Source organism: Antedon mediterranea, chromosome 5 (genome assembly GCF_964355755.1).
Source record: "Antedon mediterranea chromosome 5, ecAntMedi1.1, whole genome shotgun sequence".
Classification (NCBI taxonomy): Eukaryota; Metazoa; Echinodermata; class Crinoidea; order Comatulida; family Antedonidae; genus Antedon; species Antedon mediterranea.
Window position 1 is genome coordinate 23,558,775 of NC_092674.1, and position 17,357 is coordinate 23,576,131.

A 17,357-nucleotide genomic window follows, 5' to 3' on the forward strand; every position below is an offset into this window, starting at 1 on the left:
GTGTCCCCTTAATAGGAGTACCCCTTGAATAGGGCTTGGCCATAATTAAAAGAAAGAGGAATACAAGTTTTACATTAAGTGGAAGGTTTCAGGACCAACAAAGTGTTCCCTTAATAGGAGTACCCCTAAGGGGTTGGCCATAATTAAAGAAAAGAGGAATACAAGTTTTACATTAAGTGGAAGGTTTCAGGACCAACAAAGTGTTCCCTTAATAGGAGTACCCCTTGAAGGGGTTGGCCATAATTAAAAGAAAGAGGAACACAAGTTTTACATTAAGTGGAAGGTTTCAGGACCAACAAAGTGTCCCCTTAATAGGAGTACCCCTTGAATAGGGCTTGGCCATAATTAAAAGAAAGAGGAACACAAGTTTTACATTAAGTGGAAGGTTTCAGGACCAACAAAGTGTCCCCTTAATAGGAGTACCCCTTGAATAGGGCTTGGCCATAATTAAAAGAAAAGGGGAATACAAGTTTTACATTAAGTGGAAGGTTTCAGGACCAACAAAGTGTTCCCTTAATAGGAGTACCCCTTGAATAGGGCTTGGCCATAATTAAAGAAAAGAGGAATACAAGTTTTACATTAAGTGGAAGGTTTCAGGACCAACAAAGTGTCCCCTTAATAGGAGTACCCCTTGAATAGGGCTTGGCCATAATTAAAGAAAAGAGGAATACAAGTTTTACATTAAGTGGAAGGTTTCAGGACCAACAAAGTGTTCCCTTAATAGGAGTACCCCTTGAAGGGGTTGGCCATAATTAAAGAAAAGAGGAATACAAGTTTTACATTAAGTGGAAGGTTTCAGGACCAACAAAGTGTTCCCTTAATAGGAGTACCCCTTGAATAGGGCTTGGCCATAATTAAAAGAAAGAGGAATACAAGTTTTACATTAAGTGGAAGGTTTCAGGACCAACAAAGTGTCCCCTTAATAGGAGTACCCCTTGAAGGGGTTGGCCATAATTAAAAGAAAAGAGGAACACAAGTTTTACATTAAGTGGAAGGTTTCAGGACCAACAAAGTGTCCCCTTAATAGGAGTACCCCTTGAATAGGGCTTGGCCATAATTAAAAGAAAAGAGGAACACAAGTTTTACATTAAGTGGAAGGTTTCAGGACCAACAAAGTGTTCCCTTAATAGGAGTACCCCTTGAATAGGGCTTGGCCATAATTAAAGAAAAGGGGAATACAAGTTTTACATAGCACAATAATTATCAAGTTTTTTTGTGTTTTAACCAAATTTTATAAGAATTTAAACCAAAAGAGAGATGAACTCTGAGAACTATCGAGAGAAAGGTAAGGGCATTTATCAAATCTGTATTAAGAATTAGTTGAAAAACAGTATTTTGTTTTTTGGAAATGTACTTTCCACCAATCTTCCCTCGGCCACTGGAGGTAGAAAGTCTTCTTTGATAAGTAGGTCTAATCATGGAGGTATAAAAGATTTTATACCTCCATGGTCTAATGTACACAGAGTAAGAGCCCACCCTGGTGTACTGGTCCATTAGCCCCTGCCGTTCATGGTAGGCTCTGCACTGTGGCTGCTGTGGGTTCATAGGGGACCTAAATCCGAGTTTCCTCATTTGAGTATAAATATTATTAAACAAACAAAATTGAAAAAGCATGGACTAAATTTAAAGCAGTCTTTTTATAGCATAAAGCACAATTTCAAGTTAATGATTTGGTCAAAATTATTTGGTCATACATCATTTGTTTTCTAAAATTATGATAATGTATCGGAGCCCAACGTTTTCTCCTTTTCCTGTGTTTTCACTGAAACAAGTTCTGGCTTCGTATTCCTAAGAAAGAACAAACATTTCTGAATCAATAATATACAGAAAGATGAAAGTTTAATCTCTGTCCGAGCCATATATAAATTTGACAGTTAAACCTTTGTGAACGGTATGTATTTTTTATATTTCATACTCTATAGCTGGTAGTGTACCATGTTGATTTTCTAAAAATCTGTGAATAGAATGTCATAACTCTTTACATATATGGCTCTTAATCTCTGTTGCCGTGTGTGTTAAAGAGTACCTATTGAATAAATTCCATTAAAAAGCCAGAGGTCTAATGGTTAGGACATCTATTATTATATCAAGCAGAGGGTTCTGAATTTTGGCTGGGGCGGCTCATTTATTAACAAGAGAACTCCAAACCTCCTATAAGTTTATGATATTAAGTTATGTTTATTTTATTTGACAATTTGAAAGTGAATGACTAAATTTTGGTAATCAAATTTAAATTTTAATTAAATAATTATAATTATTTGAATTTAGATTGGCAGAATAGAAAGAATCTTTGAGTATTTCGATTAGTAATGGTTTTATAGAAACCAGAGGTGGATTGCTATAAGCGGTCTATAAAAGGTCTTAGCGCTTAGCCGGCTATAATTCGTGATGTAGCAAATTGTCTTTATTATAAACCATTGCTAAACCGCGGTCTAACTTGTAAGTGGTCTTTAAAATTGAAGCCTCTACTCAAAGGAGGCGTACTGTTGTGATTGTGAATTGAGCAAGAATGATGAATATTACCTTATTTGGTATTCTACGTCCTCAATTTGATACTGTACGCAGTCTTAGCTAAGACTGTTTTATAGCAAAAAGGGTGGTTTATAGTAAGACCATCTATCTAATAAAGCCGGCTTTAATTGGGGAGTTAAGACCATCAGTTAAGACTGTTTTATAGCAATCCGCCCCTGTGCTATTCTACTTACAGAATGGGTTGGATGACATGAAAGATAGAATGCAGCAAGGAAGGCTCACACCACACCAGGAGTGTTCCTTAAGAAAGAATAAACAACAACCAATCACCAAAAGTAAAATACTACATACAGATAATTAGCATATCCAGGTGTGTATACGTACATAGTGAAATAACTTTAATTTATGTAGTCAATTCTACAAAACCTGATACACAGGGATCATGTCAAAATTACTTTACTGCAGTCACTGCAGTAACTACAGTTTTACTGCAGGAATGTAAACAAACTGTCCTAACTGTGGTAGAATAATTTGACATAATCCCTCACTACAGTTTTCTGTTTGTTCAGTCCAAAATTGTTATTTCCAACCATTTACATATTTGACTTGCACACCTGCATATGATATTAATACACAACTACAACTCTTTATACAAAACAACCAAATTCTTTAGAATTTATAAACCCCTACCTTATGGACTAACACAAATATAACAAGTTGTGTGTAATAATTTGCAACAACCAAGGACCAACCTAGGTCAGGTCATCAATCGATGTGTCGTCAATCAAGCCATAGAAACAATCAAACCTGTGTTTAGGCGAGGAGCGAGGACGCACATCCCAATAAACTAACATGGCGCAGTTTAGTCGTCAATCGTCGCAAATTGAAATTTCCATATTCTGCTTAGTTGCACCAATTAAACCATCTGTATTTCTGTTAAAATTAGTCTAGTTGTACAATACAATGACAGAGCCTTCTATTTGCCTAGAAAAACTCTGGTGCGTTAACATTTTCTATCTCTGTATGTTGTGCAAACTCTGATGTTTTACTAGGCAATGTAAAAGGGATAGAAGTGTCTTTTGCATTATTACATAGTGAGCGTTAGTAAAAATATTGGAGTGCATATTTATTTTGGTGTGGACAATTTGATAACAAATACCTGTTAAAATCAACTAAAACCACCAGAATACAGTAACATATTTAACACAAAAAAAGGGGTTTTAGGTTAAAGCGAAGTTTAATAAAAAAATATGTAAACACAAAAATAAAATACTAAATATTCAAACCTTGATTTGATTGCAGTTGTCATCCAGTGTTTGATGGAGTTCACCAGGAATCCACCGAGTAGGATCTGAGTTGGATGGTAGACCAGTAGTGGAATGGATATCAAAGAGAGGTAGTCGTAACCAGCATAAATTATTTTCAACATTGGTATACCTGTATTAAATAAGAAAAACATGAAAATGACAATCTACTATGCAGAACAGTTCTATTTAGGGGACACTCTTATTTTCCAGTGAAATGAACAAGGGGCAATATATTCTTTAACACTGTGAGGGCGTGTGGTGCTGTGTGTTGGACGTTCGACTACTGATCGTTAGACCGAGGTTCGAATCCAACTCTCGCCGCATTGCTTGTATCCTTAGGCAAGATACTTTACTTACGTTTGCCTCTCTCCACCCAGGTGTATAATTGGGAACCCGGTTAGATCAAGACACAACTTTGCGCTGATTACTAGCTGCATATATGGGAGTATGTTTCCATAGGTGTTTGATCAGGAAATGACTGGGGTAATAATGTTCAGCGCATTGAGAGCTTGCTTATATGCGCTATATAAGAATGAACTATTATTATTATTATTAACACTATAGCAAACCTATAGAGACAACTTGGGATACATTACTGGGTCCCAAAAGTGTCCCCTTAATGGGGTTCTATTGTGATTATCTTTATCTTAGTTGCCACTGATGAAGATAGGCTGTGTGACAAATTTCTCCACATCTTTCTCATACACAATAATTTCATCCATTTCATCCTCTGTCTCCCTCTATAATTATTGTAAATTGCTGGTTCAGTAACGATTTGTTCACAAAATGTGTATGTACACAAAAAAAATGATTTGAGAGGTAAATTTATCATACAAAAAATTGTTTAAAAAGTGTATGATTCTGCAAGTTTTTGCTTATGGGAGAATGGCCATACAAGTAGTTTTTATGAAATAATATTATAAATGTAATGTAATTTAAAAAATAAATATATATATATATAAATACAAAAAAAAGTAGGTGGTGATGTACCTTAAGAAAACTTAAAATAATACGATTTAAAGACAATTCGAAAACTTTGCATATGACTGCTCATCTCCAATAAGCACAATTTTTAAATTTATCAATCAACCATCATTGAAACCAAGTAAATATTGATGAAATATGGATTTGAATAATTTTATTTCATCCTCGTTTTGCAATCACTTGGCAATCACCTTACTTACCCAATGTCAAAGACTTGTGTGTTGCACAGTACATGATAGTCACTGTATCTCCAGGTTCAAAACCTAGCCTAGGGTGCTTTGATAGAAAGAATGCTAGGCTTATCAAAAATACTTGTAATGAAAATACTAGGAAAATAAAAAAAAACACATTATCTGTTAATATCAAACAACATTTTTATTTAAGCGAATACAGTATTCAACTTCTACATTCATTCCATTTCATTGTAAAAATTTACAACCATTCTCCTGATAAAACATTTTAACTACTACTACTAGTGTAATTTACTGTCATTTACAGTGGCATTACGTTTACAATGATCAGTTGATTGCAGGCTAGTAGGCAGGTTCTGACAAGGGGATACAGGCCTGGGGACAGGGCCTTCTTAAAGGCCTGGTTGTGCGCAGCATGAAGCCCTGATTAGGCCTGGAATCGAAGCCAGCGCACTTCCAGTGTTAAGAAGCGAAATTCAGTGCTTGTATATATTATACTTTAGGCTAACAATTTGAGTTCATATCGACCAAAATTGCAAAACTCTTTTCTACAAACTGAAGAATTTTTCGTACCAATTACGGCTATTGCAGCTAAACTGTATCTGTCCATTTCTAAAGCAGGATTTGAGAATGTGTCACAAAAGGTCGTGTAGATAATCAGGAGTAGAACACCTTGCCCTACCTGACCAAAGGGGGGCTTGGTTCGCTCTAACCATTCTTTAATGTATCGACGACTTATCTACAAGAGAATGAATAATATTCATTACTTCAATAACAATGAATACATTTTCAAAATCCATTCGTAATTTCACTGAAAAGACCTAAACAATTCAATTCAAGGTATATTTATTCATTCAAAGAAATCATACAGGTAGCCAACGGCTAAAATGAGTTCAATTTTACAGATATAAAAACTAACGTACATTATATAGTAAACAACAACAACATTTTGCATAATAAGCAACCCACCACTTTGAAATACTGTAGGCACCTAGGCATTGAGCTGATGGTTTTTATTCCTATTCCAAGTAGCTCATGCGCTCATTTGAGTGGGAATGGTAATGTCCGATTAAAAGTTTAAGCTGCTTTCACATCGCACCTGGATTCAGCGCCCTGAGAAAAATATTGCAAGCCTTGAGCATGTTTTCACATCGCTCACGAATTTGGTTTTCCAGTATCCAACAAGATAATTCATGCTCATTGTTATTTGGTTAAAAGAAAACAATTGTATGATTTCAGGAAACAAATGGCTTCGTGATCAATCGCTCTGAATTCGGAGCCTGAATCAGGTATGGATTGGTGTAAATGCTATGCTTTACCACTGAACCATTTTCTACAATATTTTTCTCAGAGAGCTGAACCGAATTCGGGATTTATATATTTATTTTGTTGGGGAAACTAATAAAAGCACAAATTGTTCATAATACAAAAATATTCAGGGGACACTTTCCTGTGAAATTAACAAGCGGAAATGTATGTTTAACACTATGTCCAATTAAGGTTTTTGCATGACACTGGCATGATAGTCTAGTGGCGGTTCCAGGATTTTGAAATTGGGGAAGCCCAGGGCCTAAAAATGGTCCCCTCCCCGCCCCCCCCCCCCTTGAATCTGCCTATGATAGTATAGTTATTTGGCCTAATAATATATTTTATCTAACTTACCTGACCAATGATAAGAGGAACAACAACAGTCATAGTTAATGTCATAAATACAGAACTATATGGAACTGTTGAAGAAGAGCCAAGCTAAAAAATAACAAATTTATTGATTTAAGTCACCACAACATTGAACCATCATTTGCTACAATTTTTTTGGAGCCATTTAAAATATCATATAAATTTGGACTTTTAAGTACAAAATGCATAAAGCCTCTATGCACTTCACATAAAAATAAAAGTAATCCATGAAATAAATAAAATAAAAAAGAGCAATGAAAAATGAGAGTGACAGGCCATAAAATATATGGATCTCAACTGAAGTATATGCCCGGTTGGTATAGTTTTGTATTAATTTGTTAGTTACACTTTTTTAGACACAATTGGCATTCTGTTAAAGTTATATTCTTTTTCAAATATAGTTATTTTTATGTTATAAGGAGAGAATATACATTTTTGTTTCCAGCTCAAGTAAAGGTTGGGTCATGTGTGCAAAAATGTTTTTCTCTTTCAAATGTTAGGCCGAATCACTTTATAGAAATCTTTTGTTATGACTCTTTTCTTTAAAATCGTTTACATTTAATTAATTCAAGTATTCCTAAACATACACATGTTAGTAAATTATGTTTACTATAGACTTATACATTAATTGGGTTTAGGCCTAGAATATCAGCATCACTAAAAAAAAAATTTAATGCCACGATTTTCTCATTAACAATGTATTTCCTGCGCTATTCACAATATAATTTATGCGAGAAACTTTAAGCAATGCTATCCATCCACCGTAACATGCGCTTTTTATTTTTAACAAATCAATCAACATTTTATCTAATTTTATTGCGTTCGCAGCGAGGACCCTGGTTCCGTAATTCCAAACACGTATGAAAATGTTATAGTCATTGACGAAAATGCACATGACTGTCATGTCAAAATGTTTGAATCGTGTCGCGTAATTTGTTTCCGAGTTTGACAAATGATAAAGTCGCCCCCATCTTAATGATTAATTTCCTTATAAATATATAATGACGATATTAACAGACTTACAAATGCAAGAAGCATCATTTTCTTATCGCCTTTACGTAACCATCAGTATTTAAAATTTATGAGTATCAAGCGATTTCCCTCGGTAAAATCGTTCACGCGGAGCACTTTTTCCCCCAAAGAAACTATTATTTGTTTTAATCTGGTCCTCGTTCAAGTCTAGTATAACACATACTTTACAAAAGCCACTCAACTATAGCGTCGCTAAACTTAAAACCGCACGCTGATTTTTGTTGAATTGACTATGAATAAATATGACATTAATTATACATTTATTAGTTTCTTGACGTTTGTAATAAAGTTTGAAAGCGAACACAGAAAAACAAACTTTTATACAGACACAAACAACTTGAGTTTGTGAACACTTTGGTTAAAGTGTTTAACCTATATTTAACTAAGGTCAGGAAATATATTACAAATATACAGTAATTCAATAACAAAAATTGGTTAGGATGGCAGGAAGATGCCTTTAAATTTTATTTTAAAGCATCATTTGTAATCTCAATATGTTTTCACAGAAGTGCAATGTTTACAAAAGGAAGTGTGTACTTTGACCTAATTTAAAGGTTTGTTACCCCAGCACCAACAAAACTAGATGGAGACTATTTGCATAGATTTTGAGTTACAAGTACAGTATACTAGAAATTATTATTTTATTTTATTTTTAGAATCGTCATTTTTTATAATAAACTGTAATAATGTAAATATATTAGAAAGAGATGGATGCAAAATAACTGTGATGACAATACAAAGAAAAGAGTGCCTCCAAATAAGGATCACTTTAATATAAAAATAAATTTGTTTTTACAAAATACTTACAAATAATAACAGCAATAATGGTGTTACAAATATTCCCTGAAAGATTAAAGATTAAATGTATAATTTGTTTAACTATTTTTTTATTAGGAAATATATAACATGCAGTAGAACACCTATCAATCGAAGGGATATCTTTAAGACCAAACAAGTGTATCTTTAATATATAATATTATACAGATATTGCCTGCTTAGAGGTTAAATATAAGATTTGACATCCCCGAAGGAATGATATTTTGTTCGATGGAATATATTTCCCGAAGCGCGAAGCCTTGTTGGTTGGAAAGTTTGAAGCTCTGTCTTCACTATCAAATTTTAAGTGACAAAAAAAATGTGATGTCACTTGAAATTTGATAGTGTAGACAGAGCTTTAGTTAGGGTTAAGGGTGTTTCAAAGGAAGAAGTCTACTTTAATCATAATTAATATCTGCTTCAAATAATATTTTATTTCAATTTTGCTGAATTAATTTGAATCAATCTATCAAATAAATATTTATTCCATACAAATTAAACATTGTACATTTAATTTAATTATTTATTTATTATTTAATAATATTATGTAGAGGCCCACCTTTGAGACACCTCTATTAAGGGGACACTTTGCAATGACATAAATTTAATTAATTTTCAAAAATGTATTTATTACAAAAAAAAATTACCTGACAAATATTTTCTTTAACACACTCTTTCTTTAGATAAACACAAAATAGTTGTATTTCTTTAGTATCTTTTGGTCAAAATACATTAATCCAATATTCTTTATAATTGTTTTGTTGAATTCAGTGTCACATAATAGTTTGTCAACTAGTATGTCACTTTGACAAAAAATTGGATAGAAAAAAAATTATTTACCTAAAAAAACTGTAATTTAAAGCAATATTCATTCAAATTGGCTGCTGTACCAGTGAGTTTTTTGTTGAATTTAATTTTTTTTAATAAGTTAAAACATTATTTTGAGGTTTTTTGTCTACAAAAGTAATTAACTTTATTAAAACTACAAAATGACCTATTATATTCAAAGTTTTATTTTATTAATATTCATTGTTTTGGGGGGACAATACATCTTTAACTTGACAAAGTTGGCTTTGTGCTACTCCATATATAAGTTTAACTATCCACCAGTGTGTTAAGTGCCATTAACATGAATTAATAAAATACCACACACAACTTAGTCAATTAAAGCTGGTTCCCAACGATATTAATTTGGTTATGAACTATCTATTATTCTCCAGTGAAAATCAATTATTAGGTTATAATATTTCATTAGAATCAGATGATTTTCCCAACTCCCTACTCAATAAAAAAACACAAGTTTTAATCTAAAGAGACCAATTATAGGCGCGAAAAAAAGAAATTCAGTAGGGGACACATATTATAAAGCTTTTGTGATGCTAAATGGGGCGTAATGTACAAGGACTTTTATCCGTCAGCACTTCACAGTATAAAAAACTTGTAACCACTCGTTCGTTAAACTATTTTTATGTGCTGAGGCCCACTTTATTTTTACCAAATTACTCCTCAGAAAATGCTAATCAAAATGATCAGTTGATCAATTTCTCTAAGATCTACTTCTGGACAGATGGAAAAATGATTAATGGAAACCTTTATAAACTTTTATTTGTTTATCTTGACTTTTAAAAAGTTTGTTAATAAGTTTAATAGTGATGATTGATTTAGCATTTTTAAATTTGGAATATTTTTGTTTTAAATCATGAAATTAAGGAGGGAATTTTCCTGCTTTTTAATGGATAAGCATCCTTGCCTCCTTAGATTTCTACCTGTCTTGTTTTTGTTACCTATGTTTTAAATGTATTTCGATTTTAAAGGCTAAATAAAGAATGAATCAATGAATGAGCATAACACATTAGTGATATGTTTTCAGGTATTTGAATTTTTTTAATTTATGTTTACTAGTATTGCTATTTCAGCACAGTATATCTTTCCTTTATAGTATTTTTCTTGTTATTATTAAAGTTCAGCAACAAAATTGACAGAATTAACCAAAACAGAACTTACTAAGAAACTTCCAAATGCTGAATTGAAAATTGCTGCAGCCTGGAAAAGAAATTAACTATAATTAATAAACGAATAAAATTAAAATATATTTTATAGTATTGTATTCTGGTGATCTTGATTTTATCTCAAATTAAGTATTTTAATTTAATTATCAGTTAATTATTTTTGAACTGTTAAAAGTTCAAGGACAAAAAATAAAAAGGCTTCTTAATTATCATTTGAAAATATAATTAGTAACAGCTGAAACAAAACAAAAACCCAAAAGAAAAAAAAACAAATTAATTTTTGATAAAAAAGTCTCTTTTAATTCATATTGTACGATTTGTCAATTTTAAGAGTATAAACATATATATGGGATATGGGACTTAAAACTGGAGGTCCAGTATACACATCTGGTCTGCATGTACTCTAAAGAACCCTGTGCATCTATCGGAAGAGTAGGAGTCTTCATCTCAGTCCCTGCAACAACAACTTTTCTCTTTTATCTTTAAAAAAAAATTACATTAAAAAATATAGATTCTGAATGATCCAATTAATTAATTAATTTCAATTAATCAATTAATTTTATTTCAAAAATATTGTAACTATCTAACATTAATTAAATGTTTAATTAATTAATGTTTAGCCCTGATCATGGAGGAAATATATAGAAATAAATATATATAACAATAAATATATTTCCTTCATGCCCTGATGAAGGAATTGTGCTTGGCACTTCTTTCTGACATTTTGATTATAGCTTTCTGTTTATTTTATTTGTATCTTCCTTGAGATTTAGTCACTTATACCCACAGCATTATTATTGCTTTTGATTTAATTAAATATACATTACTTTTAGAGATATAAATACAAAATGTATTAAAATAGGAAACAATATCCTTTTTTCTATCTTTCCTCTCTTAAATTACTAAAGTATTTTATTATAAAACTGACAGACTAAACATTATACAATGATTGATGGCTAAAAATATATAGGATTTATTCCTGTTACTTAATTGCAGACTAGAGATGCTTCTCATTCACTTAGAAAATAAAAATTAATAATTAATACATAGAAAGATATTGTGTATAGAAAGGCTCATCAAAAATTAACCTTATCATCTAAAATTTATACTCCATTGGTCATTATTTGTAGTTGTCAGTTCCCTCTTGATGACATTCTTCACATCTGGAGAAATAATTATTACTTAACGATATTTTAAAAACTTTTTGATAGATTTCAGAGGTGTTAATTATTGTAGGTTTATGGAAAACTAATATTGTTAACAATAATTATTCGTAATAATTATTTTTGTTAATGTTCTTTTTAACTTTTTAAGTTTTGATTGATTACAGATTTTGAACCAAGTTTGCTTCCTTTAATATTATCATTTTATTTTTAATATATTAATGGTATACTATATTGCTTTAAACAAATAATGTTATTAAAATTTTTAACTACAAAGTAAATGAAAAAAAAAAAATTTGCAAGTATTTTTTAAAATTAACTATTTTTTCCTGCATTGTTGAAACAGGTCAACATTTCTACCAACTACATTTAAAACCTAAAAAATTTAAATTCTCACATCCTTGAACCTTTAAGATATATTGTCCCTTTTGAAAAAATAATTGTTTAAAATATTGCTGTTGAATATGCCATTTTAATGTCACATTCTAGTTATTCACTTTGACCAAAAAAAATATTTACAATTTGTTTAATTTAAATGTTTTTTTTTTCTAAAGAAGTGATTAAAGTGATTAAAGTATGGCCTATTTAAAATCTTCATTCTTTGTTTTTGGGGAAAATACATCTTTGTGGATATGTGCGCTTTAGGCCTATAAATCTTATCGTATCTTCCCTCATTGTGAAAAGTTGCTTGTAATAAGTTGTGCGGAAAATCAAAGCAGTTCTTTATATCTTTATGGGAGAACCATCTATACAACATGCTAATAACTTAAACCCATTACTGTAATTACTTTTTTTAATGAATTGAATTTATCCAAGTACATTTCAATTATAATAGACTATGGTGGTAGGAGATTTAGAAAAAAAAATGTTTTTATATTATACAAGTTTTCAATAAATTCTTATAATTAATTCTCACGATTTAATTAATTATACTTACAAATCCTACAGTCTAGACAAGCATATTTATGTACAGTAAAGTAACTAATGAATTAATAATTAAGTTAATTAATTGGGTGTGAAACACAGTACACAATAATAAGTAGAAAACCGATATTGTGATAAAACCTATTTAAAATGTCTGTTTTTAGTCGTGTGGACGCGACTCTATAGTTCACTATGTCGGTCGGTCGGTCGGTCTGTCGGTCCGGTATCACTATGCGTTTTAGCACGCGACTTATGGCTGTTGGCCTTGTTTAGATACCATGTAAATATAATACATAATTCAATTCAACTTTTCATAATGAAATGAACTTTATATTTCCATTGAAAAAAACTTTTTTTTACATCCCCTTCTCTGTGACATCATTGGACTTGGTTCCCACTGGAATTAAATGCAAGAACGTCAACGCAAGTAATTTGACCAATTGCAAGAGATGGATCATTCAAACAGCCTCTAGGTCCGCTTGGATCCGCCCCTGAATTGACCCTTGTAATCAGCACTTTTTATAAATACCATTTGTTTTACCATGTATGTTTTGCATTGCATTTTTATAATACTTACTTCATTTCCTCCGACTGCTTTTGTTAAGATGACTGCTGATGACACAGGAGGGGGCATACACCCGACAACTTGCAACCTTAAAAAGGAAGTAAGGGGCCTGATATTACATAGGTAGGGGCAGGTAACTGTTAAAAGAGCTAATGTATAAATAAAAGGGCTTGATATAACACAGGCACATTTTTTTTTTACATTTATTTCTCAATTTACATAAATATCTATCACACTATAAATAATAGCATTGTAAATAGCACAGTGGCTAACATAAGCATCATTCATTTTTTTTCTCCTCTTTACTAGTAAATACGGTTTTTTTTTCTTCTTACTTTTCTAACCACAGAACATTTTCACAAGACTATAACACAGGCAGATTTAGGATGTTTGAAAACAGGTGAGAATCGGATGGGGGGTGGGGCGCTGTTGTGTTGTGGGAAGATGAAAATGAATGGTGATCTGGGGGTCCTCCCTTTAATGAATGGTGATCTGGGGGTCCTCCCTTTAATGAATGGTGATCTGGGGGTCCTCCCTTTAATGAATGGTGATCTGGGGGTCCTCCCTTTAATGAATGGTGATCTGGGGGTCCTCCCTTTAATGAATGGTGATCTGGGGGTCCTCCCTTTAATTGTTTCAACTTAAAAAAGGATTTTATCTGCTTTATAATAATTGTAATTGAATTTAAAAAATAAATATCTATTTTACCTACATATCTAAAGTTATTTAAAGTTATTTATTTTAATAGTAAAACAAAGAATTAGAATTTGTATTAATAATAATATATTTTTTATCCATATAATAAATTAATAATTATGACAGGAAAAATGAAAATCAATTTGTATAATATTACCATTCATTAATTTAAATTAATGAAATGATGAGAATGAAGATAAAAATGTCAACGAAGATTATATCATCTTAATGGCAAAAAGTGAGAAGAATTTTAAGGAGTGAACTAAGTCAACCATAACGACAAGAATAAACTCAACTATTGCTTTGTTTAATATAAATTAATGTTCATGATTAGAGGTCGTTGAACTTTGCTACAAACAAAAGAAATCTGCCCAGCCATCCATTTAAAAAAAAAACTAATAACCTATTAAAATGGGTTAATAACTATTAAAGTAACTATAATCGCTCGAAGTACACAAACAATTTAGTACAGTGTTTTTTTTTCAATGATGGCATGCTATGATGTCATTGTTTTTTTAACCTACTTATTACTAAAACAATCACACAAACTTAAGAATAGTTTTGATGGGGATAACAGGTTGTTGGCTGGAGTTAACCTAGATTCCCTTTTTATACATTTTATCATTTTAATCATTTAAACGTATTATATGTGTTACAGTATGATTAAGAACAACGGTGTTGGGGTGTACTCCAAAATGTAAAACAGTCGACGATATGCGCTTTGATTTTATTTTTAATCAATACAGTATGATCCAACTGTATTTTGCTACAGGAGACAAAATGCAAGGAAATAGAATGTATGCTGTGCAGGGCCGTAGCCACCAGTACGGTTGGTAAGGTTTCCTGACCACTTTTTTATAGAGGTCTTCAGGGTCGAATTTTCACCACCCACCCTAATTCCCCAGAAGAGATTGTCATTTTATATTAATAATTATATTTAAAGCATATTTGCCTTGTCTGTTTTTAACCTCTCACTACGGCCTTGGGTTTTTGACAACACAGTGGTTTGAACATAACATGAACACCGCCTTATTTCTTGTGGCTACATTCATTCATTCATTCTTTATTTAGCCTTTAAAATCGAAATTTTAAAACAAACATCACTGCTATGACTGACCTGTGTTTAGTGTTTTTGTTGCTAATTTGTATCTATTGTTATTGACATGCTGCCATAATTATATAGAATAATACTTTTGTATAAATGATCAGGAACAGGAGGAACTACTACTACTACTGCTCTGTTTTTCAAAAAAAATGAAGAGAAATAAATAAGGGAAAAAAAAGTGCATTAACATTAACAATAACAAATTATAAATGCATGTCAATGACTTCTTAGCTATTAAATAAAAAGTTCAAATGTGGTAAAAACATTAAAAAATTTTTTGTTTTCTTACCCATTTAAAAGATGTTCATTGATAGAAGTTAAAGACAAAAGTTGAACGAGAAGCCATACAAAGCATGGTACAAAAATTAATGTGAATGATTGTACAAATATATGCAACTTCACTTGTAATAATGCACTTTTTAAGTCCTGTATTAAATGGAAAAGAAATATAAGAATAATTATTTTAGAGATGCATTATCTCTTTAAATTTTATTTGATAATGTTTTGTAATTTGGTATCGAGGACTGGAGGTAAATGGTATAATAAAGTAAGCCAGAACCGTACAACGTACTGCATTTGTTGTGTGGGTCGTTTGACCATAAACTTAGACCGAATCCTCAAGAGTATAATTTTCATATTAATTATGTTCGTTCTTGAGAACTCTGTCTATGGTACTGTATAGTATATAGCGCAAATATAAAAAGTAAGCAAAAAGGCATGGGTTTAAATTGGACTTAAGGATATTACTGTATATACAGTAGATTAGTGGATTTATGATAAAAATAGAATTAATAAATGAATATAATATTAATATTAATTAAAAATTAATATAATTTTTATTCTAATAATACTTGTATTGAATTGTCGTTATATATATAATTTACACATTCTAAATGGCAAAATTAAATAATGTATCTAGAAGATTAAAAATAACAATCAAACAAACCTCTGTCCGCAAAGAAAGACCACTGTTAAAGAAGATGAATGAAACTGCCAAATATTTTACAGTAATTTCTGGTCTCAAAATTCCTTCAATAAAAACAAAATATTCAAAAATATTTGTGATAACAAATGTAAAGTACATAAACACATTTCATTTTACTTTTCTAATTATTTTAAAAAATGTGATACCACAGTAGTACAGTAACCCCAACATCCAGAATCAATGGCACTTCACTGCCATGAAGGCCTAGAGGTCTCAACTATAGATATAGATATAGTACAGCATGAGGTCGTCAATTTCAATGTTAATCGCAGTTCAATGCAATTCTTTATAAGAGAGAAGACCACTTAATATCGCGACTGAGATCATCCATTCGATATTTTAGTTATGTCCCCTACACAGTCACTCAATATATGCCTATGTTACAAGCATATTGTTATTGTCAACATATTCTAAATGATCTTTGTATGCAAACAATTTAGATAATTTACCAAATAATTATTCATTTAATTGGGATTAACAATATAATTATTTTTATCTATGGTCTCAAACCAACTATGATGGGAGATATACTGATTTATTTCTTTGTAAAACAACACTTGTTTATTATTATTTTAACAATTACACCTAGGCCTACCTACTTTTTGTACATCATAATTATGTAATGAAAAAAAGAGGTAATCAATGATTTTGGGGTTTAAATCAGAAATCAAAGATTATGAGGCAAAAAAATATATGCAAAGAATATGAACATGTATAATCAGTTACGTGGGCCGGCACAATACAACGCTTCTGTGAAGTCAGATAATAATTAATACTTAATGATGGTGTGGTTTAGTTTTACTATCAGTAGCTTATGGTAGAAAACAAATGTCAAATTATACAGATATAAATATAAAGCTAAGACCTCTAACCATATTTTAATAATTCAACAGTTAAAGCCTAATATTAATTGACATAAATGCTAGGCCTTGCATGGATGAAATTGCTAGATTAAAGTGACCGGTTTAATGCCGCACTTATTCATTATTCACGGTCAGTCGCCACGTCAACAACAAACGTACACAATCAAAACACAGCCTTCGTTTTACTAATAAATTCGAGGAATAAAGAACAGCTAAATACAGCCAAATGGTGTCATAAATACCTCCTTTTACACCTATAACTGGTGCTAATTTCGCTAACGAAATTACCACAATTATACCGATCAGGAACCAATTCTTTTTTATTTTGTCCAAAAATACCATTTTGATCGGAATTTTCATTCATCACATAAGAATCGTCGTCTGCTAAAACTTCTTTGGCACTAAAAGATAATTCTTTGAAAATTATATGATTATTAATTTGCTCATATATAACTAATGAATGATTAACAAAATGTATTATATGAAGTATTTATTATAGATATTATTTATTCAGTAATATACATTGTACAAAATTGTGTGTTAAATATTGATATGTATTCATTGTGAT

The 17,357-nt window shown here is 31.2% G+C and overlaps 2 protein-coding genes across 3 annotated transcripts in view; one reads left to right on the plus strand and one right to left on the minus strand.

The window, feature by feature from the left end:
- Positions 1-332: 332 nt before the first annotated feature.
- On the minus strand, positions 333-17,166 carry LOC140049941 (sodium/bile acid cotransporter 7-like). 2 transcript variants are annotated; one of them, XM_072094895.1, is made up of 12 exons: positions 17,032-17,166; positions 15,888-15,970; positions 15,231-15,367; positions 13,153-13,228; positions 10,484-10,522; positions 8,471-8,506; positions 6,617-6,700; positions 5,528-5,693; positions 4,964-5,089; positions 3,759-3,909; positions 2,706-2,772; positions 1,698-1,788 (listed from the first exon to the last, which is right to left on the minus strand). In XM_072094895.1, exons 1-11 carry the CDS (start codon positions 17,147-17,149, stop codon positions 2,751-2,753), a joined length of 1,038 nt encoding a protein of 345 aa, XP_071950996.1. In that variant the 5' UTR covers positions 17,150-17,166; the 3' UTR covers positions 1,698-1,788; positions 2,706-2,750. The 2 variants fall into 2 exon arrangements, with proteins under 2 accessions (XP_071950994.1, XP_071950996.1); XM_072094893.1 differs by lacking the exon at positions 2,706-2,772 and having other exon boundaries at positions 333-1,788.
- The window catches only part of LOC140049940 (uncharacterized), a 31,072-nt gene continuing 16,525 nt past the window's right edge, over positions 2,811-17,357 (plus strand). The window contains exons 1-2 of the mRNA XM_072094892.1: positions 2,811-2,842; positions 3,775-3,868. The gene's annotated coding sequence lies outside the window, so the exon portion shown is untranslated. The remainder of the gene's footprint in view (positions 2,843-3,774; positions 3,869-17,357) is intronic.

Excerpts from the sequence above, each read along its gene's own strand:
- LOC140049941 (XM_072094893.1), bottom strand. The coding sequence starts at position 17,149 with ATGAAAATTCCGATCAAAATGGTATTTTTGGACAAAATAAAAAAGAAT. Across the intron at positions 10,523-13,152 it reads AAGCAGTCGGAGGAAATGAA|GCTGCAGCAATTTTCAATTC; the intron begins GTAAGTATTATA and ends TTTCTTTTCCAG. Across the intron at positions 1,789-3,758 it reads ACAACTGCAATCAAATCAAG|GAATACGAAGCCAGAACTTG; the intron begins GTTTGAATATTT and ends GTTCTTTCTTAG.